Source organism: Crocodylus porosus, unplaced genomic scaffold, assembly GCF_001723895.1.
Source record: "Crocodylus porosus isolate Cpor-Errol unplaced genomic scaffold, CroPor_comp1, whole genome shotgun sequence".
Taxonomy (NCBI): Eukaryota; Metazoa; Chordata; order Crocodylia; family Crocodylidae; genus Crocodylus; species Crocodylus porosus.
Window position 1 is genome coordinate 21,763,433 of NW_017728948.1, and position 24,654 is coordinate 21,788,086.

The 24,654-nt window shown below is 42.4% G+C and overlaps 1 protein-coding gene across 4 annotated transcripts in view; it reads left to right on the plus strand.

The window, feature by feature from the left end:
• PPP2R2C (protein phosphatase 2 regulatory subunit Bgamma) overlaps positions 1-24,654 on the plus strand; it is a 350,473-nt gene that overhangs the window by 269,943 nt on the left and 55,876 nt on the right. For all 4 annotated transcript variants that reach the window (XM_019553339.1, XM_019553341.1, XM_019553338.1 and 1 more), the window contains one exon: positions 11,655-11,819. In XM_019553339.1, coding sequence (XP_019408884.1) covers positions 11,655-11,819 — 165 coding nt within the window. The remainder of the gene's footprint in view (positions 1-11,654; positions 11,820-24,654) is intronic.

Below are 24,654 nucleotides of genomic sequence, written 5' to 3' on the forward strand. Positions count from 1 at the left end.
AAAATGGAAGTGGTGATAAAATATGCTTTTCTAAAATGCTTAATCATCTATGCAGGGAAAGTGCTATCTAAAAATGACTGTTGTTATTTAAGCATTGAGTCTCCCAACTGAGAATAATGTTGATGAGGGTCCAGTGATCTGCTCCATAGCCTCTGGTTTTCAGATCCATGTTCACATCCTTATTCCATCACAGATTTCATGTGTAACATTGGGTAAATCAGTCCCAAACCCTGCAAGGTACAACTGAGCCTGCCACCCATTAAAACCAACGGGAGTTAGACACCTACATACTTCTAAGAACCTGAGTATTAGCCTCTCTGTTTATTATTTTTCCATTTGTAAACTGGGGTTGCAACTTACATAGCTCATAGTCAAAAGTATAATAAGTATATTAAAAATATTGAGGTGCTTTTCTATGACAGAAATAAGGATTACATAAATATCTGTGCTTGATAGTAACTGAGGGGAAAAAGATGAATTCATCTAAGGTTTAACTTCCAGCTAAGTATGACTTTGCACCAGTGTTCAAAGCCTGATGTGACTTCCAAAGAACCAGCGTCTTTCAGATCATGGAATTAAAGAAAGAAATTGGACTAACTGCGTTTCACTAAGTTATTGTAGAGTGTTAGATCAATAACTTGCATTAGCAGATGTTAGGTACAAGGGAGCTTGAAGGAGCATCACACTTATGCTGCTATGGTTCAGAAGAGATGGATTGTACAGACAATGTAATTGAAACTGTCTTGCCTTTTAAAAATACTTGCTTTTACAAAAGTAATGGAAGAAACTGTGATGATAGAAAAGGATTTTCACTGTAGCCATTAGGAGTAGTTAGAATATAAATACTGGGTCATCTCCCTGCCTGAGGAAAGACACTGCAATCAAGAGAGGTGGCCAGATCCATTAACCTATTGATAATCCATTCCATAGACTCTCGGACAACAGGTTTGAAAGATACAGGTTCAGAAAAGTGGATGCTTTGTCCAATTGTATTCTTATGCTAGCTTTTGTTTGCTCTTTCTTGAATAGTTCTATTAACACAGAGGTTCCCAACATTTTTGAACCTGAGGCACCCACCCCACCATAGTTTTTATTTTAATTAAGTGAATGAATTTTTAACAACCTATATATTACAGTGCTTTCTTCCTTGTAGAGAGGCTAGGCAGTGGGGCTGGCGGATCATCCTGGCATGTATATATGCATGTATTAGACCTAAATGTCATTGTGCTGCTGCACATACTGACTCTGTCCCTGGCCCTGTCTATTGCTCCTGCAATGTACAGGGACCAAAAATAGACTGCAGGGAATTGGAGGAGATTTCCCTGCAAAATGGGAATAGCAGAGGACTGAGATAATCAGCCTATCAGAGAAAAGTGTTTGAAAATGGTAAAGCTAAATCTTACAGGAGTCACAGCACAGAACCTTTCCCATTGTCATTTTTTATTGAAAATAGTGTGCACTAGAAATGTCAGAGTGAAAACACTACAAAACCCCACCAGGACAGCCCTGAGGAATTACCCTATGCTCAGCAGCGTTTATAAAGATGCAGAACAGTCAGGGCTGGATTAACAAATAGGCGAACTAGGCACATGCCTACGGTCCTGAGCTTCAGGGAGATCTGGTCCTTCCCTCCCCCGCAGCAGCGCAAATACCCGCATCTGCCTCCCTTCCCTACTTTTCCTCTCCCCTCTGCTGGCCCTCCCACCACAGCAGCTGCTTCCTAGTGTCAGCTTCAAGCCCTGCTCCCTGGGGGTGGCAGTGCCAGGTGCGCAGGAGCATCTTGACCTCCCCGGGGCCCACGAGTTTGTTTCCGTAGGGGCTACTAAGGGGTTAATCTGGCCCTGAGAAAAGTTTATTGTTTCAAGTGATTCATGCATCTTGCTAGCCCAGGCGTATAGCGTAAGCAAGGGGGGTTTCAGTATTGTTCTGTGGCTGGAGTAGAGGAACCCACTTTTAGGAAAGCTCTTGCAGATATCCATGTTCATAAGAAGTAAGAATGCAGATGCTTGCTTGTGACAAGGTTGAATCCTGTCTGAATTTAGGTTATTTTCTGCAATTTGCATCAGTTTTAGGGTAAATCTCCTATATTCAGTCTGTGTCCTCCTTCCTACTTAGATAAATGGGTTTGTTCTGTTTTCCTCTTTGTGCCAGCTTTGCCTTATCTTTTCTATGACTAAATCCCCATTGAAGCCAGTGAGGATCTTGCCAGAGTCATGGGGTTGTATGCTATAGCTTGTTCCTTGTATGCTATAGCTTTTATTTGTGAGTTTATTCAGTTACAAGTTTTCTACCTAATCACTTCCTTGTGTCAGTCCCTAGTGGTTTCTGGTCGGTGAACTAGCTAATTTTTATGCATACCCTTCAGTTCAGAGAAAGTTTAATCTGTTTGAAGTAAACTGTGGTGTTTCTATTATCCTACAAGGAAACATATCCTGGAACCCTTCTTGCTCAGCAGGAGTCCTGTTTATTTTCCACATTCTCATTATACATGTTTTGGCACGAGTGGAAAATAGGAATGCCAGTTTATATTTTAGCTGATCAAGTGAAGGTGTCTCATTTAATGCAAATGTTGGATCAGGTAGCAGATCGTCTTCATAACCGACACTAAAAAAAAATAGTGAATACTTACTCCCGGAAGGAGAGGCTTGTGTAAGATGCAATAGCCCAAAGGCAGTGGAACAAATCTTCTCACATTGTCCTAATTTTAATATCATCTTCACAACAGTTGTCAACACAGAACCTGGGGCCTGTACTTTGAGGAGATTCTGTGCTCACTTAGGAATCCACCCTGCTCCCATTAAGTCAGTGACAAATTTCTGAGTGGCTAAAGTCAAATAAGGATTTGAGGCCTTTGCTAATCTCTGAGTCTACGTGCCCGTTCTCAGCTCCATGTCATTTATCAGGCTGCTCCTTCTGCTCTTGCTGCATCCGGAGTGGCTATTATGCTTCCTCCCTCTTCTCAAAATCCCATTACTTTTACTTGGTGTTCCCTGGATAGTCCACTCTGGTTTTGTTTGCTCCATGTCACACATCATTCTCTTCCTGTTAGTAATCCTTCCATTTATTTTTGATTGAAGGTCCTGTAGACAGGGAGCATGTGTGTATATTCTGGTATAGTACATCCCCCATTAGCATAGTATAGTAAAGAAACAATAATATCAACACTGATAGTGGGGAAATTTCACATCTCTGAAGGGAACCCTATGAAAGTAGCACATCCAGCAGCCTAGCTGACTTAGTCTTGGAAGAGAGATGTGGAAATTACCCCCATGCCTTCTGGGTCTCCATAGAGTGAGGGTCAGTTACCCCAGGCGTGGAGGGTAAGGAACATCTGGTTCAGAATTCAAGGAGTGCATCCCCGCTGGCCGCCTAATACCCACTCTTCCCTTTCCACACTTCAAAGCTCCTTTTCTTGACTACCAAGCATTACGTAAATTATAGGTAACCTTGTGGGTAGGTTACTGATAAAAGAAGTAGAAACAGATCTACTGCTCAACCTTTTATTTGCTTGTACCTCAAAACATGAAAACAAACATTTATCCCAAAATCTGTCTAGCTACCCTGTGACAGCATAACATAGAGTCTCACCTATATTGGCCAGGGAGACTTGAGAAGTGGGAGGAGGGTGGTACTCAGATTGGCAGCAGGTCTTCTTGAATTTGCTGAGTTCTCCAAATTTCCCTCCAGCCTGTGCCCAAAATTTATAGATGCCTGGTTTTAATATGCTAATAAATAATAGCTGATTGGTTTTATCTCAATGTCTTTGTTTCACTGGCACTTTTGGAACTGGACTGAACCAGATCTCTTGTGGACTCGGAAGGTGTCAATTAGTTGGGAAAGAGGGTGGGTTTCTTATCCCCTTTCCTTCGCCATTGCGGGATGCTGTTCCTGTTTCTTCTTTACCTTAATTTATGTTCTTCTCTGAAAAGGCTGTTTTTGCTTTTACAAATTATCTAAGCAGTTTAACAAAAATATATCTATTATAGCAAAATAACATCCAATACATTCGGTTACATCAATCCTTACGACTACTATTTTCAGATAAAACTATGATATAGTCATAGTGTATATGGATTATTTAATGTGTGGTCTTTTCTTATCTTTTTTCAGGCCTTGTACTTTTTAAATTGTGTTTGATGGCTTCCTTTACTTTGCTGACTAAGCTAATTGTCACATCTGCAAAGTTTCACACTGTGATTACTCAGAAACAGGCTTTGGGCCCTCTGCTTAGCCACATTTCTGCAGTTTGGCCAAGGCCTCTTGAAAATGTTAAAGGCTGGCAACACAAGGGTGTAACTGATAGATGTTGCATAGGGGTTAAGTCAGGGGTGGGCAAAGTCTAGCCCATGGGGCAGATCGGACCCCCAGCAGACTCCATTTCCCAGCAGCCCCTGCTTGCATTGCTACAATTGATTTCCATGGAGATGCCAGGAGCGGCAGTGATGTGACAGCACAGGGCCAGAGTTTCCATGGAGACTGGCACTGGCAGGACTGACAGGGTCTGAGACATCTATTTTTTTGGTGAACAAAAGAATAATCCTTGTTATATTTGAATGAACATTATGCCAGTGCATGCCAGGGGAAAGAGCCACTGCTACAGTAGTGTTGCACTTCCCTCTCCATCATTGACATGCATAGATCCCAAAAAGGGCTCTGGTGGGACCATAAGGTGGACATGCTGATTGAGCCCACCCCTCCACCAGCGTGGCCTCTACTACATATTAAAATTTGTTTCCCCTGACAAGGCTCTCCAAGGGATGGCGGTAGTGTAAACATCATTTGCTTTTTCTCAGGGTGTATCGTATCTTGCCTGGGCATAACAACTCCAGCTCTTTCAGGGAGCTGCGAATTGTAACTCTGTGCACAACTGATAGTAAACCAGATGTTGGCTCTTCCGGTGCTTAAAAGCTTGTTGGCCTAGATTCTCTCCTGCACTGAAATGCATTTGGGGTAGGCGGAGCAAGAGGCCATCAAGATGTCATCGTCTATGAGCCATAAGGGACCATATGCCGGCTGTGAATTATGTAACAGCTATGCTGCACTCCCACACATCACTCCCTGCCTCCCATACACGCTCACATGATGATGGGGAGGGGTAGCTGGCATAGGAGCTGGCTCTACCAGCTTAATAGCAGCTGAGTCTCCCCCATCCCTCCTTTCCCAGCTGAGGAATTTTCATGTGGCCAACTTTTGCTTTGAGATGTTTGGTTGGCACAAAGGGGCTGGATCTGGGGTAGAATCTCTCCCTGAATTACTCTGTATTTCTCTGCTTCTTAACACTGTGCAAAAAGGCAGCACAAAGGAAACATAGAAAAATAAAAATGCAAAGTCTCTTGTGGGAGATGCCTGCCCTTGCTCATCACACTAGTTTAAATATGGTTCCCACACATCATATGTCAAGCCATACTTGATTGTGTTCAAATAGATGGCAAAAATCATGAGATGAGAAATCTGTTCTTTTGTGTGACATGATCTTTTGATATGTCAGGTTCTGTAGCCGTCAAAGCAAAGGTTCTCTTTCTACATAGTATTACAAACTCACTGCAGGCAAATCTGGTCTTCAACAAGAATCCTTTTGATCATTTTGGTTTAATAAAGGTGTTATATTGATTGTTTTATTTATTTATTTTTGCCTAAATCTGATTCAATTCTGGCGGTTTGTTAGTGCAATTAAATGTCCAGTGCTCCATAGGCAATGAAGTCTTTTCTGTCTCAGTGGAGATGTAGATCACATCTGGAAACACAGTCTGTTCCGAGTGTTTTATGCATTTCAGCTGGGGGAATGGAATATTTAATTTCATTATTCAGCATGGGGTTATTCATTTTATACAGTGAAGGGAAATTCATCAATAATGTCTTCAGCTTCCAGAAAAATGATACTTAGTGTGACTGTTTCACACACTCTATTTATATTTTATATCTTTCTCATCAGTCAGCAATTATTCATCTCTCTACTAACAGGTGAAATCCCTGCATCAAGTTACTGTAATTCCTCCAGTTTCCTGATAGCAATTTAATCACTGAAAACAATTGCTTTTACTGAAAGAGATTTCTTAAGACAGATTTACCAAATACAAATAACCAAATAAAGGATATTTCTACTTGTTACGTTTTTAAGAGCATGCTTTATAATAGGTGGTAAATACACGTTGCTCATCTTGGGATTTACTATGCTAACATTAATCATGATGGATTCTTGGAGATGGATACAAATGTGACACTGTAAGTAATTTCTTAGGAATGCCATTGCAATGTAACATTAATTCATGCCCACTTATTATTAAATGTCACAGAATATTCTGCTGCTTTACTGCTGTTTTTTCTTTTTTAAAACTAAGCCAGTGTATGATATCAGTGTGATATATGTATGGTCTTGTGAAGCCATTATGATAATTATATCTGCAGTTTGCATATGGTTACCTTAAATTTTAATTTTATGTTAGTGCTTCTGAAATCTAAAGCTTTGTGAAAGCTCAAATGTAGATCTGTAATTTCTGTGATGCTTACCCTGCTCCCACTAAAATCAATTAAAGATTTTCCATGTACTTCAGTAGGAAGAGGCTCAGGCTCAGTATGACAACACAGGAATTTTCTGGCTATCAGTAAAACAACATTGCCCATTATATATCATTCACTGGGATTGTTCAAATTCCATCCTCTGACAACTGATTCAGTTTTCATGTTTAGGGAAGCAGGACAGTGGGGGAAGAATGGCTTCATCGTTAAGGCACTGAACTGAGACTCAGTAGTCCACAGTTCACTTTCAGGGTTGGTCATGGGTTTCCTCTGACCTTGAGGAAGCCACTTCTCTTTTCTCACTCTCATTTATAATACAGAATGATAATACATGCCTCTCTAGCAGGAAGGGCGTGAAGATAAATTCATTAATAGTAGAGTCACAGAGGCTACAGTGATAAGGGCAACGTAAGGGCATGGATAGTCTTACTCAAATATCCTGCTGCATGGGGTTACCTTTTCCTTGCACTGTAGAGCTCTTCAACTATTGCTTCCTTAAAATCCCCTTGTTCAAGGAGCGCGTCTTTCACCCTTTTCCTTAGCAGCAGTCATTCCCAAACTTTTTCTTTCTTGATCCATTTTCTTCTCCAAATGCATGTATATTGCCTCTTTTACAGGTTTATTTATATATGCATGCAATTTACATTATAGCTCACCATGGAAGATGAGAAATTATATAAGTTTATGTGACTGAAAAGCATTGTGTTATGTTATGTGCAGACAGTTAACAAGAATAATAGACTAGCTGATACATACACAAGAAACTCTGGTGTTTGGTTTGGCTTATTTTTATTCAAATATAGATAGTTAAAGGTCTTATATCTATAGACTGAGTTCACAAAAACTCGTAATTTCAGTAGGTGGCATTATCTTCATTCTGGTTTTCTATGGTGGACTGCAGTCTTGGACCTTCCATTTGTAGTAGTGCAAACAGTCTATTACCTGATTTCTTGTAGCAAAATAGGATGCTTAGGTAAATTTTCAAAAGGCCCTTCCTCAGTCTTGTAAGTGTGTCTGCACATTCCCACATTTCTAACTGAACATGCATACACAGACTGACTTGTTCTTGCAAGATGTGTTCACCAGTACAAATAGGTTGTTAGGAAGGCACATGTTTTGCATTCACTACTGTGGAGCTGAAAATTGTTCCCACCATAGTCAGTGACTAGACTTTCCTGGTAAGAGGGATGGACTTATTTTGAAAAATTCTATTGGGAAAAGGTGGAAAGTTGGAGACAACATTTTAGACGGTGCTTTATGGTGTTTAGCCCTTAGTGGTAAATGGCCAGACTTTTGAAGGACTGCACAATAGTATATGATCAAACTTTTGTGCAAAAGCAAACCCTATTTTTTTTCAGATTGGCACATACTATTAAAAGCAATTTGCATGCATCTGAGTTCAAGAACATTTTACACAAGCAAAAAAGCACGAGAATTTTTAAAAGCCAATCCATAAGTCACATAATGATACAAAGGAGTGATTCGCATAATATGGCTACCATATACAAGTTTTCCGGAATCTGTTTGATTCTGATCTCCCAATGTGTACCAGTGTGAATCAAGAGTAGCTCCATCAACCTCAGTGGTGTAACTCCTTTAAATAAGACCAGAACCCAGTGATAAGTCTTTAGATTTATTAGTATGTCATTTCCTGGATCCCTTTCCCCAGTAAACACTTCTTTGAGCTTGCATTGATGGAGATTAACTATAGGCACTGCAGAGCTTCCATGACACAATATACATCAATGTAACTTAAAAGTTAAAAGTAATACCTGCTACACCTTTTTGTATTGCATTGGGCATCTCTTTGGTGTGAAGTACCCTTGTAGTTCACATTGCTTGGCCATCTCTTGGTAGGCAGTGATTCTTCTAAATGGCTTTTGCCTGAACTGCTGTTTCTGTGCCCTCTGTCAGCATAGAACTTCTACCAGTCCTTGGACTTCCATCTACTTGGCTTGAGATTAAAAGAACATTCACTACAAACATTTTAAAACTAACATCTCTTAATATTACTTCTCCATCCACTCAGTGATTTATATAGTACACGTGTAGACTTTCAGAAAGCAGTGAGGTTCAAGGAGGAATTTGAAGCATGAGCAAAACTGAGAACCTGGGAATACGAGAAACAGAGCAATGGGAGTGGTTAGGAAACAGTATTTAAATAATTAGAAATAATAATGTGGAAAGAAAAAGGAAATAAGAGGAGCAATTTTTAGGTTGGTAAAAAATTGTGAAAAGCACTATTAAGCGGCTTAGTATCATAGAACCATAGAGAAATAGGGCTGGAAGGGACCTAATGAGGTCATTTAGTCCAGCCTCCTGCTCAAGGCAGGATCATCCCTGACAAAACCATCCCAGCCAAGTATCTGTATAACTCACTCTTGAAAACTTCCAAGGATGGGGATTCCACAATTTCTCTAGGTTCCCTGTTTCAATACTTGGACACCCTCCCGGAAAGTTCCTCTTAATCTCCATCCAAAGTTTCCTCTGCTGCAGCATAACTGCCCTTCAGGTATTTAAAGGTAGTTATCAAATCCCTAATTAGTGTTCTCTTCTCCAGACTAAATAACCCCGAGTGCTTTCAGTCTTTCCTTATAAGTCTTGCTCCCAGGCCTCTAATAATGTTTTTCCCTCTATGCTAGCCTCTTTCCAAACTGTGCACATCCTTTTTGAAGTGTGGGTCCCAAAACAGGACACAATATTCCAAGTGAAGTATCACCAGTGCTGAATAGAGCAGAACAATCCTTTCCCTTGACTGGCAAGGGACTATCCTGTTGATACAGCTCAGTATCCTACTGTCTTTTTTTGCAAGAAGTGCACGTTGTTGACTCATATTCATCTTATGTTCTGCTGTAACCCACAACTCCTTCTCTGCATTATTGCAGCCTACCCAGTTATTCTCCAGTTTATATTTATATATGCAGTTATTCTGTGGCAAGTGCAGGACTTTGCACTTACCCTTGTTTGATCTCATCTGATTGATTGTAGAGCATTTCTCCAGCCTGGTCAAGTCCTTAATTCTAATCCTACTCCCTCTATCAGGAACCCCACCCAACTTGGTGTTGTCTGCACATTTACTAAGTGTTCACTCAACCCCATCATCCAAGTTACTAATGAACATGTTAAATAATACCAGACCCAGGACAGACCTCTGTGGAACCCCACTTGATACCTCCTCTCAACTAGACAGTGAACCATTGATAACTGCTCATTGAGCATCCAATCAGTTATGTATCTACCTTACAGTACTTTTATTTCATCTAGTATGTATTTTCTTATCTTGTTAATGGGAATGACATGAGAGACAGTGTCAAAACCTCAAATGACATCAAGCCTCCTCTTAAAGACCCCCAGGGTAGGAGCCATCACCACTTCTCTTGGAAGATGGTTCCAGATCCTAGTCGCCCTAACGGTGAAGTAGTGCCTTCAGATGTCTAGTCTAAACCTACTCTCTAACAACTTGTGGCCATTATTCCTTGTTACCCCGGGGGGTACTCAGGGGAACAAGGTCTCTCCCGAACCCTGCTGGCCCCTCCCCTAGTGAGTTTATAGATGGCCACCAGGACCCCCCTCTGCCTTCTCTTGTAAAGGCTGAATAGGGTAAGGTCCTGTAGTCTCTCTTCATAGGGTCTGCCCTGCTATCCCCAGATCAGGCAGGTGGCCCTCCTTTGGACCCTCTCCATGTTGTCCACATCCCTTCTGAAGTGTGGGGCCCAGAACTGGATACAGTACTTCAGCTACAGCCTGAGCAGTGCTGCATGGAGAGGAAGGATCACCTCCCTGGACCTGCCTGAGATGCACTGGTGGATGCACAGCAACGTACGGTTAGCCCTACTGGCTGTGACCTTGCATTGTTGGCCCATGTTCAGTGTGGAGTCAGTAAAGACTCCAAGATTTCTTTCTGCCACCATGCTCTCGAGGAAGGAGTTTCCCAGCTTATAAGTGTGCTGCTGGTTCCTACTGCCCAAGTGCAGCACCGTGCACCTGTCTGTATTGAAACCCATCCTAATTTAGTTAGCCCACCCCTGTAACCTATCCAGGTCCTATTGTAATCTGTCCTTCCCTACTAACGTGCCCACCTCACCCCAAATCTTGGTGTGAGGTGTATCATAGTACATACACCTGACCTCAACGGGTCCAAAATTACCTCAGCTAATTCCATTAGTACCTTAGGGGTGCACTCCATCCAGACCAGCAAAATTAAAAGCATCTAGCTTCCCTAAGTAATTCTTAGCCTGTTCTGCTATTACTGTAGATTGTTTGTCTCCTTCCCTGTCTTTGCTACTGACTGCACTTGTCATCTGATAGTTGCCCATGTTTGTGAAAGCTGAAGTAAAAAAGGCATTAAAAACTTTAGGTTTCTCTGCAACATCTATAGTTAGATTGCCATCTGCATTCCATATGTGACCTATGGTTTCTCTGGTCTTCCTCTTACTTTTGATATAGAAGCTCTTCTCTAGTGCTGTGCCCAAGTTGGCATTTTTATAGGATTCCTTTTTGAGTTTCAACTCATTGAAGTGATTGGTGACTAGCCAGGCTGGTCTCCTCTTGCACTTCCCATTCTTCTGTATCCTCAGTAAAGTAATGGACAAGAAGCTGGTGAAATAGGGGAGACTGAGAGCAAAAGAGTGGAAGACGATAGTTATTTAGAAGCAGTCAGGTAAGAACAAAGTGAAATGTATATTAGTCCTTATTATTCAGTGTTGTTGAAGATACAGGACTGGTTTACAGGAGAATATTGGTGATAGTGATTACCTACTCATTTTCTTTTAGTTTTAATGAAAGATAGGGTTCTAAATCCTCTTAACTGCTCTGCAATATTTGACATCACCATTTGCAAAGTACTTGCCAGTGTGGACTTACTGATGACACCTACTTGAAGTGTTTAATGGACGGTGTTCCTAAATTAATATAATTATGAAAATAGAACTATCTTCATAGTACATACATAAAAAAACCTACTGACAAGTGGGGTAACATTGAATTTCTCTTCTCAAACAAATAAGAATGATTCATCTGAAAGTGTAATCTGTTTGTCTATATACTTACGTCAAATGTCTAGACAAACATTTTCTTCAAGGGAAGGGTCATAATTTTCCTTAATAAATTCCATTTTCCTTAATAAAACTTCCATTCAGACATTGTAGATATAAAGCCGGCCAATATGGAGGACCTGACGGAAGTGATTACTGCCTCTGAGTTTCATCCCCATCATTGCAATCTCTTCGTCTACAGCAGCAGCAAAGGCTCCTTGAGACTCTGTGACATGAGGGCGTCAGCCCTCTGCGACAAACATTCCAAACGTAAGTAGCTAGGCTGTGTCTCACCACAAGCATTTGTTAAAAGCTTATTATTTATGGACAGCGTATGCGTACCTGCAAACGTTTTAGCTTGGCAGCTGCAGGTACATTTTAGAAAATGGTACCACAGCAAAATCATGAAGATTGGACAAATTGAACGAAGCAAATTGTTGAATGTGTGCAAGAGTTATTTATGAACTTGATTGCAACCAGTTCTCTAACTATGTAATTTGTTTTACAATGTGGAGTGAAAAACCCACAACCCTCTATCAAAAGACAGATGGCTGGCAATAAATTAGATATTTCCTCTATGGAATGTCTATTAAATGATTGCTCAGTTTAAATGTGGAACTGCTTTTTGAGTGCTGGGATAAGTACATTTTCATCGCTTGTGCTGCAAACAGAAATGCAGGGAAGTATCTTTAGGGTGCATGAAAGTCTGTCTTGAAAATTTGGCCCCAGACTTTTCTCAGGTGAATATAAATTTCTAAGCAGTCTCAGATGTTCCAAGGTTATTTCAAAATTGAACAGGAATAAGGAAGTTTGATGCTATAAAAGCTATGCCCTAGTTATCATGATATGATTTTATATATCTTGAGATTTGTTTTAAGGAGGTTTAAGTATTTTATTTGAAGGCCAAATGGGGAATGTGGAATCTGCAAAGGAAAAATGTGGTTATTGAAAGTTCATGATCACAGAAGAAAAAAATGTTAATATGAAGCTATCTTGCTTTATGAACAGTTTGTAAGGGATTATGTGAGGTATATAATTCATAATGTACTCATCTGACTATTAGTTCAGTTTCATCCAGATAAAAGAGAATATAATAGTGAAGGCTTTTGACATCTAGCCAGAGAAGGAATTAAACAGGTTAGTTTTAAAACTACTGAGCTATTTGATGGAGAGGATACTTATCACATACAAGGATGTTTCAGAAAGTAATGGGAATTTTGAAATAAAAGTGTGTTGTGTGCAATGCTGTGTAGTTTCCAGCTTTATTGCAGATATACAGTATGGGTAGCCATTTTGCTATGAGTTTCTGAAACACCCTTATAAATTAAAAAAGCCGAGATCCAAAAAAAACCACAAAAAAATTAAGGGCCATCGAGTCACTTAAATCCAGAGTTGTAATGTTCATACTGGCCTCAGTAATGACTCCAAGATCCTTTTCTGCCTCTGCACTGACGAGAAGGGAGTTCCCCAGCATGTAGATCTGCTGCTGGTTCTTCCACCCCAGGTGCAGCACTTTGCACTTGTCAGGGTTGAAACCCATCCTGTTCTCATCTGTCCACCCCTGTGACCTGTCTAGGTCCGATTGCAGCCTATTCCTTCCTTCTAGCATGCCCACATCCCCCCACATCTTAGTATCATCTGCAAATTTGAACAGGTGCATTTTACCCCTTTGTCCAAGTCACTGATGAAGATGTTCGACAGCACAGGCCTGAGGACTGAGCCCTGTGGGACCCCACTGCCCACTGCCCATCCCTCCAGGTTGAATAAGATTTGTCCACCACCACTCTCTGGGTGCAGTCCTCCAGCCAATTAGTGACCCATCTGACTGTGTAGGCATCAACACCACAGTGTCCAATTTTTTTAATGAGAATGGGGTGAGAGACATGTCGAAGGTTTTCCTAAAGTCCAGGAAGACTATATTGACTGCAACACCTGCATCCAGGGATTTGGTGACCTGGTCATAGAAGGCTACCAGGTTGGTCTGACAGGACCTGTCTCTAATGAACATATGTTGGTGTTCCTAAGCATAGTCTCTCTCCTCTGTTGGCCCCTCATGGACATGCTCCAGGATAATTTTCTCAAAAAGCTTCCCCAGGACCGAGGTAAGACTAACAGGCCTGTAGTTTCCTGGGTCCTCCTTCCTCCCTTTTTTGAAAATGGGAACCACATTGGCCCTTTTCCAGTCCTCCGGCATATTGCCAGAGCACCATGAGTGCTCGTAAAGCCATGCCAGAGGTCCCGCAATAATCTCTGCTAGTTCCCTCAGCACTCTGGGGTGGAGATTGTCAGGACTTGCTGGTTTAAATACATCTAGTCCCTCCAGAAGTTCCCTGACTAGGTCCTCATTGATCCTAGGCCTGGGTGTGCCTCCCACAGGGCCTACGGGGATCCCATGGGGGGATGACCAGGTCCCTACTCAGAAAAATGGAGGCAAAGAAATTGTTAAATAGGTTAGCTTTGCTGTCTGATACGATGACCAGATTTCCTAGTGTGTCCTGCAGAGGCCTCACATTATCCGGTACCCCTATGTATTTAAAAAAGGACTTCTTGTTGTCCTTGATCTGGGTAGCTAGTCCCATTTCCATCTCCGCCTTGGCCTTCCTGACCACCCCCCTGCAGCCCTGAGCAACCAAGGTATAGTCCTCTCTGGTGATGGCCCCTCCCTTCCAATGGGTGTATGCATCCTTTTTAGCTTGGAGACATTTCCAGACGCTTTTGGTGAGCCATGGGGGCCTTTGCACCCTCTTGCCTCCTGTGATCCCTGTAGGATCCCTTTGGGCTTGGAGGATCATCTCCTTAAGGAACAACAACTGTTCTTGGACACCCAACTCCCCCCCACCCCAGGACCTCCTGTGTCTCCCCCACTAGTCTCCTTACATCATTGAAAACTGCCCTCCTGAAATCCATGGCTGCTGCCTTGCTGCAGGTCTTCACCACCTTGCACTAGATGGTGAATTCCAGCAGGCGATGATCGCTGTTGCCCAGGTGGTCGAGCACCCAAAGTCCCCCCACCAGGCCCATGGCCAAGACTAGCTCCAACAAGGCGTGTCCAGTGGTGGGGCTGTGCACCTCCTTGGTTAGATGGAAGTCCTGTATCTCAGCTAGGAACCTATGTGAGCGGTCAGACCTGGCTGACTGCTCATCCCAGCAGATGTCTGGAAAGTTTAGGTCGCTCGTGATGACCACATCCTTTGACCTAACTGCCTCCGTGAGCTGACTTAAGAATTCCTGGTCTAGCTCTTCTCCTTGTTTGGGTGGTCTGTAGTAGACTCCCACTGTTAAGTCCCTTTCTCCCTGACCTCCCTGTATTCTAACCCAGAGCACTTTAGTCTGCCCCTCCTCTGACCCAGTGCTACTCATTGAGGACGTGTACTGCTCCTTGACGTAGAATGCCACACCCCCACCTTTCCTCCCTGTCCTGCCTCTCCTGTACAGCCTATAGCCCTTGATGTTCACCGCCCAGTCATGCATTGAGTCCCACCATGTTTCGGTGAGCCCCACTATGTCTGGGTCGGTGTTAGCTAGCAGGAGGGCAAGTTCCTCCTGCTTGTTGCCCATACTGCGAGCATTAGTGTAGAGGCATTTGAGGCCTTCTGAAGATGCATGCACTGCCCCCCAAATCCCAGTACTACCCGGGCCCCTGTTGCTTACCTGGGTATTTGTTCTGCTCGTCATCAGTCTAGGCTGGGCTGCTCTTGTGGGTAACGCTTGGTTTGTTGGTCCAAGGCTTCCTCTGCCGTCTTCCCCTTCCCCCAACGAGCCTAGTTTAAAGCTCACCGGAGGAGATCAGCCAACCTGGAAGATTACACATGCTTACCTTTGGGGGAAAGGTGAAGCCCATGCCATCCGAGCATGTCTCTCGTCGTGACATGTGGGTCGTTGTCTAAGAAGCCGAAGCCCGCCTCAGCTTGTTTGGAATTACTTGTAAATTTAGTAAGCATACCTGCAGTTCCATCTTCCATATAACATATGATGATATTGAATAGCACCTGACCCAGGACAGACACTGTAGAGAACTTAACTTGAAACCTCTTTCTACTTTCACATTGAGCCGTTGATGACTACCCTTTGAGCATGATGATCCAACCAATTGAGTAGTAGCATCCATCTTAGTTTCCACCTTAGAGTAGTAGCATCCACCTTAGAGTAGTTTCATCTAGACCAGGGCTGATTTCAAAGTGGCTCGGGGCCATACACTGCACTGGGTGCAGATAAAAGAGTGCATGCCATGTAGGTCACATGCCATAGGGGCTGCAAACTGCATGGGCTCCCTGGGAACTATATTGCATGGCCAGCCCAGCCTCTCTCTACCATGTGGGCAATGCAAGCCAAGCCTTTCTCCGCCCTTGACTGGTGCTACTGTGTTAGCAGTGTGATCCTCCCCCTCCCCACCTCCCCACACTGACAACAGGGCCCTTCTCATCATCCTTCCCTGCCCTAGAGACTCTGGCTGCCACACCAACAGGCACAATGTGAGGTGTAGCAGCCAGGCAGGAGCCCCCGGGCTGCACACTAACCCCTTGCAGGCCAGATGCAGCCTTTGGGCTACCACATTAGGCAGCCCTGATTGTATACTATATTTCCTTTGCTCACTAATGAGCATGTCATAGAGACACTGCTGAAATCTTGCTAAAGTTGAGGTATATTGCATCCAATTCTCTCCCCCATCTGCAAAACCCATCACTTCATTATAGAAGGAAATTAGGTTAGGTAAGCCTGACTTACTCTTGATACTCTTGAGACATTCATGTTGGCTCTTCCTGATCACCATGTTCTCCCCCAAGTGTTTAGAAATAGATTCCTTGATGACCTGACCATGACCTTTCCTGGTACTGAGGTCAGACTGGTCTGTAACTCTCCATATACTTGTCCTTCCCCTTCTTAAAGGTGGGCCTTATATTGCCCTAGTCCAGTCTTTTGGGATCTTCCTTTATCTCCATGAGTTCACAAAAATAATGATCAATGGCTCTACAGTTACCTCAGCAGATTCTTTGAGTGCAGTAAGATGAATCATACTTGATCATGCTGACTTAACATCCACTTTGTTCAAATAATTTCTAACCTGTTCTTTCATATTCTTTGGTGATTATGTCCTTCCCTATCCTGGCTGTTAACAGCGCTCATCACCTGACAGATAACCTGTAGACTGCAATTAAAAAAGCATTAAATATTTTAGCCTCATCATGCGTTATTAGATTCTACTTCCTATTCAACCAAGGGGCCTGCAAGTGCCTTGTTTTTCCTCTTAATTTGACGTACTTATAACATGCTTTTTATTGTCTGTCATATCTCGCTGTATCTTAATTTGTACCTAAGATTTTTTAAAAATTTATCTGTGTGCCTGTGCTATACTCATCCCTAGTAATATGGTTAATTTTCCACTTTTTATGAGATTTCTTTTTAATTTTCAAGTCAATGAAGTATTCGCTGTTCAACCAGACTGGTTTCTTGCTATTGTTCCTATCCTTCCTTTGCTCTTTTATCCTTAGTATGGTCTCTGTAATGGACAACCCATTGTTCTGGACTGTCCTACTGCACCTCTCCTTGTCCCAGTCATCTAGCTCTTCACTGCACTGTATGTGGTGATGCAGGTTGGGATTTTAACCCTGAGCCCTCGGCACTTTTCTTTGTGCACCACCGGGACTTCTGAAGTTTGCCCTGTTGTTGTTTGGCCAGCAGTAGCATAACTAAAGGGGCAGCAACTGGGACAGCAGTCCTGGGTGTCACATGGCTACTTGGGGCACAAAGCTGCCATTCGCTATACCGCTGGGTGTCAGTTTTTCTGAGAAGCTGAGAGTGTAATGAGCAACTGCAGCTCTAATGCAGACACACCCTGGGGACTCAGCCTTCCTGGGGCATTTTACACATCACAGAATCAAGTCCTTGATGCATCCTCAACATCCTTAGGCTCATTGAGAATTTCACTGAGTAACTGCAAATTCTAGTGGAATTCCTTCCATTCCTGTGCAGTGGAAACAAAAGGCCTCCTACTGAGGCAGTCAGGTCTTCTGAATAGTAAATAAGCAGCCTTGGAGAGGTTAAATGTCATGCAGTTTGTGGGTAGGCTATTGTACAGGATTGAATTTTTACCTGAGCAGACACTGAGTAAAACCGCCATACTTAGGTCCATTAGCTACAAGAAAAAATACATGGGTTCAGCACCTCTTAGGAGGCAGCTATTTATTCCTAAAGACTACCCTTCCAGAACAATTTCTTATATGAAGAAGTATTTTGTCTTTGTTAGATCTACACCTTTGTACTTGGAGGAGGAACTGAATGCCTTGTGATGAAATGAGAGCATGACAAACTGGGTCTTTTGTTGTTTTTTCTGTTCTGCTTACATTGTTCTGTTTTAAAGTACTTCCATTTCTTCCTGTTAAATAATCTTTCCTGTGCAACATGGTACCAAATGCCAATCATAGCCCATTAAAACAACAATAAAGTAAAGCTGGATGAAAAGTAGGCATTTTATGCCAGAAGGGAGAGCAAGGTCTAATGGGCATTGATTAAACCCTATTTTCCAGATCTGTGAGTTAGAAAATAGCCATTTAATGTAGCATTGCTGCATTGAACTGGAGTCGAGCTCATTGAGAAACTGAGTTTGTAGAGCATGTTCAACACAAAAATTGATAAGGTTAATGATAGAACTTTCAAAGTATTACAAGGAGGGGAACTGAGTACTGCTGATGGGATTGATTTGAATATAGCTCTCTGACATGCAGCAGTAATTACCTAAATTCTGCAGCAATCTAAAGCATGAATCTTAACAATGAGTCAGCTAGGACTTCAAATGCTTGCAGGACCATCTCCGCATAATGTGAATATTAGATCTCTTGATATCACTGTTTTCTGTTTGCTGTATTTGAACACACAGTCCTCTTCTCTGCCATCTTAGCTTGTCCATTGCTCCCTGTAGAACTACTTCTTGGACTTTGCAAACTTGTTCCACACCTGCAAATCCCAATGCAAAATTAACTTCTTTCACTTCAATTTCTCACTTAACTCTATTGCAGCCTTTGTTCCAGACACCAGCCCCAGGATCTAATATATTTAAGAATTAATATAATCTAGCAAAGAACTTAAATGAGCCCCTCTCTTAAAATGTCACTCTTTTTTCTTCACCCTGTCATAGACTCTTTCCTGCATTAAGTCTTATGTAGATTGCAGGCATATTAGAGAGGTTACCTATCATTAGTATAGTCATATGAAGCACCACACTATGCTGTATAAATAAATGTAATTCACACTAACGTAAAACAGTAACAAATCTCAGTGCTCTTGAAGGCTGGTAGATTGCTAGAGTCGAGGCTGTGGTTGTCAACCTTTTATGAAGTACCCCTCAATAGACTTAAGGTACTCTTTGGAAAATGCCAGCTCTTAAGTTTTCACTTATTTTTGAGTACAGACAAATAGAGCAATTTTTATGTTGCACAGAGCTCAGAAAGACCACAGTAACTGTAGCGCCCCAGTTGAGAATCACTGACTCAAGGAGTGTTTGAAAGCACACTGGGAAGCAGGGGAGGTTAGCCCAGTTGAAGCAGTGTTGTAGCGTAGCTATACAATGTCTGGTCCATTAGTTACCTTGTTCAGCATGCACAACAGCCACCCTCAAGGGTTTCCTCCCCAGTGTCACAGTCCTGATGTAGAGGATATGAAAGTTTCCTACTTTTCCCATGCTGCTTTTGCCAAGACTACCAGCAGGCTGTCAGTTCATGCACCAAATGAACTCAGACCACCAAATCCATTTCAAATAATGCCCTGAACTGGTGTCTTCTGATACCAGCCACTTGATATAAAGGTGGAAATGTTCAGAGATGCTGTTGTTTTGTCAAAATGTGTTCATGTTGCAGTCCTCCCACTTGCTTTCTTTAACGCAGTTAGCACCTACATCTGATACTTATTATGCCTCCTCTTAATATAATGCCTATTGAATGTTGGGTGTGTAGGCATAAATAGTTATGAAGGGATACCCTTAAAGCTCAATCAGTAACCATAGAAAGACATGTATGGAATTAATCCACTGTATTAGAGTTTCAAATAACAGGGAAGTTTTAGCCCTAAATATCCAGCTGAGTGAAAAAACAGGTGCATCTCCATGCTTGCAGGGAATATACAATAGTACAGGATTATGGGAAGAGGTAGTGTCAGTTGTCCAAAGGGATATAGGTAGGGATGTCAGATGGGATTTTATACTCAAAGCTCTAATGGCAACTGGCAGGTAGGGGATTCATTTAAATACAATGGAGGTTTAACAACTCAAATAATATATACCATAAAATACATAATAGTGGGTCGTTACCCAGGCACCCCTTATTCAGGGCACAGGTACAATAGCACTATATAGAAAAATCCCAGAATACTGGAAAGCAGCTCCAGTAATGGATCAATACAAACAGCAGTTAAAGTATCAGCATTAGCAATGCTGGAAGCTACAATCCAAATAAGGGAGAGTTGTGATCTCATCTTTTTTTCATTTCCTGAAATTAACATCAGGAAGGAGAAATCACATGCAATTCTTGACTGCTATTATTAATTATTTTGTAGGTACTCCTTTACAGACAGGCATACTTATCTTAAGCAGCTTACAGTAAAGGTATAAACTTATGGGGGGAGAGGGGGTTTCAACAAGCAGTCAATTGAAGAAAATCAAGCTTAGACTACATGGAGTGCAAAAGAATTAACTTTCCAGGAGTTCACATAGTATTACCAGGTGTACCTTGTAACAGGCAGAAAGTTTATATTCCTTGATCGTACACGGAAATTTCAAAAGCCCATAAGTTACTGAGGAGCATAAGAGCACAAGACCCATGGATTTTTCAAGTCATTTAGGTGCTTTGGAAAGTTCTGTCCCATTGGATGCAATTATGTGTTTAAACAGTGTATTTTACTTCTGGTTACTCCTTTATAGACTATGGAGCTATTTGCTTCTACACATGGCACGTTTTATGTAAGTTTATAGATGTCTTACGGTTTTGATCCAAAGGCAACATATGACAACTATGTCCATGTCTTTTAAAGCAACATAGGACCTGAGGAGACACTACTGTTGGCATCCTCTACGACCACTGAATTACATGACTAGCAGTTCTTTTTGAATCTCTAAAACTGGTCCTCTGAGACTAGTTAAGAAGTGAGCTTTTTATAACAGGGTTGTCTGGCTGGCAGCCTATAAGGGGTTCAGTTGTGACCACTGGGCTGCCCCTCCCCTTATTACTCTGGCTGTGACAGCAACTGGGAGTTCCTGCTCTCCCTCTCTCCAGCTTCCCCTTACTGCCCCTGCCCTAGAGAACAGGTCAGTGCAGTGCAACACAGCCTTCAGTACCAAGGGAGCCCACAGCTTGGGGTGCCTGAATGGCATGCTGCAGCAGGTGAGCTCATGGCTGGGAAGCTAAAGGTAAGATGGGGTTTCTGTGAGTGTAGTGCAGTGGCAGTCATGAGGAGCAACAGAAGGAGATGCAGTGTGTGTGTGTGTGTGGGGGGGGGGGTGTGTGTGTGTGTGTGTATGTGCATGTATGCACAACATGCGGGACTGGGGGGTGTTCCTAGTGCAGAGGGAAGGTGTGGGGAGCAGATGCAAAGGGTGGAACAGGAAGATATGGAGTGCAGGGGGGGTCTGGGTGCAGCTGGGAGGTGCTCCACCTGTGTTGCAGGAATGGAGGTGTGTAATGCAGCAGGAGGAAGGGCACCCAGGTGCTTGGCCCGTTAGAGTGTGTCCACTGGGGCCCATGACTGCCGCTGGCACAGCCCCTCTTAGTATGGCCCAAAGAGTTGGACAGCCCTGTCTGTAAGATTGCAGTTGAGAGAATCAGCAATCAGTTCTTGTTGGCCCTCCAGCCTCGAGACTCTTGCTTTTTCTTGTGTCCCAGGCATCAAAGAAATGCTGCTACCACTACAGAGAAAGATACCATTGTGCTTACTAAGAAGAAAGACGGGAATTTTTTACTTTTTGTATCTAATGTTACAACTGAGCAGTTGCAGAGAATATTAATATTAATAGAATGCTGTTACTTTGTTCTGTCTTTATATATTGGAAGGGGACGAGAACCTGAAATGCCTTGTGAACCTATCATTTAGATTCCTCAGGAGTACTCGGTATCATTTTCAGCTTATCCAAAAGTCCTAATTTTTTCACAGTCCAGAATATATAATGCTTAAATTACATTTTCTCAGATGTGTTCCAAAGCCAGCTTTTAAATTACAGTTTTCTTGTGTTTTTGACATGCAGCAAGTTGTGCTTTCCAAAGCTGTGACTGGTTAAGCCATCTGTTAACGTGAAGTTTCTTAATGGTACTATTTTGAAATGTGTTTCTTTAACCTAGACCTCCAAACCATGGATTTATTCCCCTAAACGGCATGCCTTTCTCTTAGGCATTAAGCAGTTTCACCATTTTAAATATTGTCAATGTTCCTGCCTCCAAGAATTTTTTCTAGAGACTTAACTTCAGTTAGTAATTAGAGTGAGAGCCAGCAACAGTCATCCAGAACAGGCTGGGAAGTAGGTAACCAGCAGGCTATATATGGTAAACCGATTTGCCCTTTCCTTTGCTGCACTCTTCGCTTTTATATTCAACCACTGAGATACCTCTCTTCGTTGCTGCTGCAGAGGGGGGCTGGGTTTTGGCATACAGTCTAGGCCAGGGGTCAGCAACGTTTTTGGACAAAGTGCCAATCTTCGCCCCCCACACACACACACACAACCTCGACTTGTAAGATGTTGGTGTGCCAGAGGCAGACAGCAGGGGAGCCATGAGGGGTCCAATCCTTGTTGTGGCAGCACAGCCCCAGGCCCTTCCCTGCTTTCCAGCCAGAGGTGCATGTGCACCCATTGCCAGCAACGAGCTGGAGGCCCTGGTACAGCTGTTGGCAGCTTCCCTATTTTCTCTTGAGAGGTGCCCGGGCTCTGTAGCCAGTGGCAGGGACCTGTCCAGATCCCGGGCCAGCTGTGGCAGGCAGCTGGGAGGCTTCAAGCAGTTGCACTGGGGTCTATGGAGCCCTGGCTTGGCTCACTGCTGGCAGCAGGTGCATGCGCACCGTGGGGTGGATGGCAGGGGAGCTGAGAAGGCCCCAATCCTTGTTGTGGCACTGCAGCACCATCCCTTTGCCTGCCATCAGCCCCAAAGCGCACATGTCAAGCTAAATCCTTTGCGTGCCATGTTCTGTTAGGTGTGCCGGGGGTTGCTGACCTCTAGCCTAGGCATGCTGGTCCGGATTTCCAGAACTTAAATTAGTTGCACAGATAGAATGAGGATGCATATTGCCTTCCTAATTAGCATGCAGTCACAGCAGTTGTACATCCCTCAAGCATGTTGCATTAACTGTGGGAAACTTACATGCATTTTTGCAACTCTAGGCCATAATCCCTAGTACAATGTTCAGTAAGTTTTTGTGCACTTCCTTCCTGATTTCCTGAGTCAGTTCTTCTAAATCACAGCCACTGCCTCCCAACCTGACAATCAAATACTTTTTCCGTTGTTGGCAGTACCTGCAAAAGACAAAAATGCAAAAGCAGCCAGCAAAACCATAGGACCAGTCAAAACAAATCAGAAAATAAAAGAAATGGAACTCACTAACATATTGCTTTGTAGAAATAACATGTATGATTTTACCAGTCTTTGAAAGGATGTTAGAATTACAGAGTAGAGCCAGCTCCTAGACCTCTAACTGAATGGATTATCTTTCATTTGAAACAAAGAATAACCAGATGCACAAGAAAACCTGTGACAGACTGTCCCTGCTGGATTTGCTAATTAATATTGACCTTTCCAAATGAATGATGCTTATTGTATGACTAGAAAAGAGACTATCTTTTATGTGAGCTTTACATTTAAGGGAAAATATCCTTCAATTCCTGCTGATGTCCTCATGCAAAACTATCCTATGAGAGAGGGGAAAAAATATTCACATTATGTGCATTCAGAAGTAGTTGTAAAGCAGGTACAATTCAGGCAGAATCTCTCAGGTTACATGTGACACTGTAGAAAAAACAGGTCAGGCTAATCTAAGCTCCCATAACATTTGTATTGCATGTCTTAATAACAGTTTATTTTCCATATCTTGACTCTTGACCTGGACTCTAAAACTAAGCCACTAACACATGTATCCATTGCTACATGAAGCCTCTCATTTTCTATAATCTTGATATAAAAAGGTGCTTGTATCCTAGTAATTTTACTTTCCATAAATTTCCTAATTACAGCTGTCACTGAAGATCTATTACTTTAATTTCACACATAGTAGAGGTTTATGTGTCCTGTAAGGGGGTCTTCCATGTACAGATATCTTACTGGAGCAAGGTGGATGAAATGTAGTTGGATCACCTGCAGGATGCAGCCCTATAAGTGTGAGATTATATTTGGGGTACACCATATCTATGACAATGGTAATTCAACATTGCTAATGACAATTAGGAATTGCTGCTGAGAAATTCAGCAGTACCTGTGCAGCCCTGGCCTTAATTATGCAAAATATATTAAAATTAAATCAGAGTAAAAAGCAAATGTCTAATTCAAGTACTTACTTATCAAATAATAAGAAAAATAATAGCCCTGAAGCACTGATAAATGATTTATGATTAAAAAGGGTTTTCATTAAGCCTCTCCAAACACACAGATAAAGCAAATAATTACTATAAGATTTCTTTAATTACTGAGTCAATTAAAACTCCTGTCATGTTTGTTTATTTTTTAATTGCAACCACTTTCAATTGTCTTCTGTAATCCATTCTTCTTTCAAGATCTTAGTTCAGTGAAAAAAAAAAATCTATCCACCTTAGAGCTCAGTCTCATAAGGACTGTTATTCATGTGTTTAAATCCTGCATCCCATTAACTTCAATGGGGCTACTCATGTACATAAAGTTGAATGTGTGCCTAAGCTTTTGTGAGGCTGTTGCCTTAAGGTGCTCTGCCTTAAGATTATTCCACCCCCTTCCTCCTTTCCTTGCATGTGTCTCTTTTTAGGACTGTCTCTCTTTATTAACAAACTGCTTGGTGAAGTTACATTAAAACAAGCAGCTCTGCGGTGAAGCCCTCCCTTGCTGATCTTTAGCCATTGATCTTGACTATATCTTTCAGCCCTCTTCCACTGTCCTTTACTGCTTGTGACATG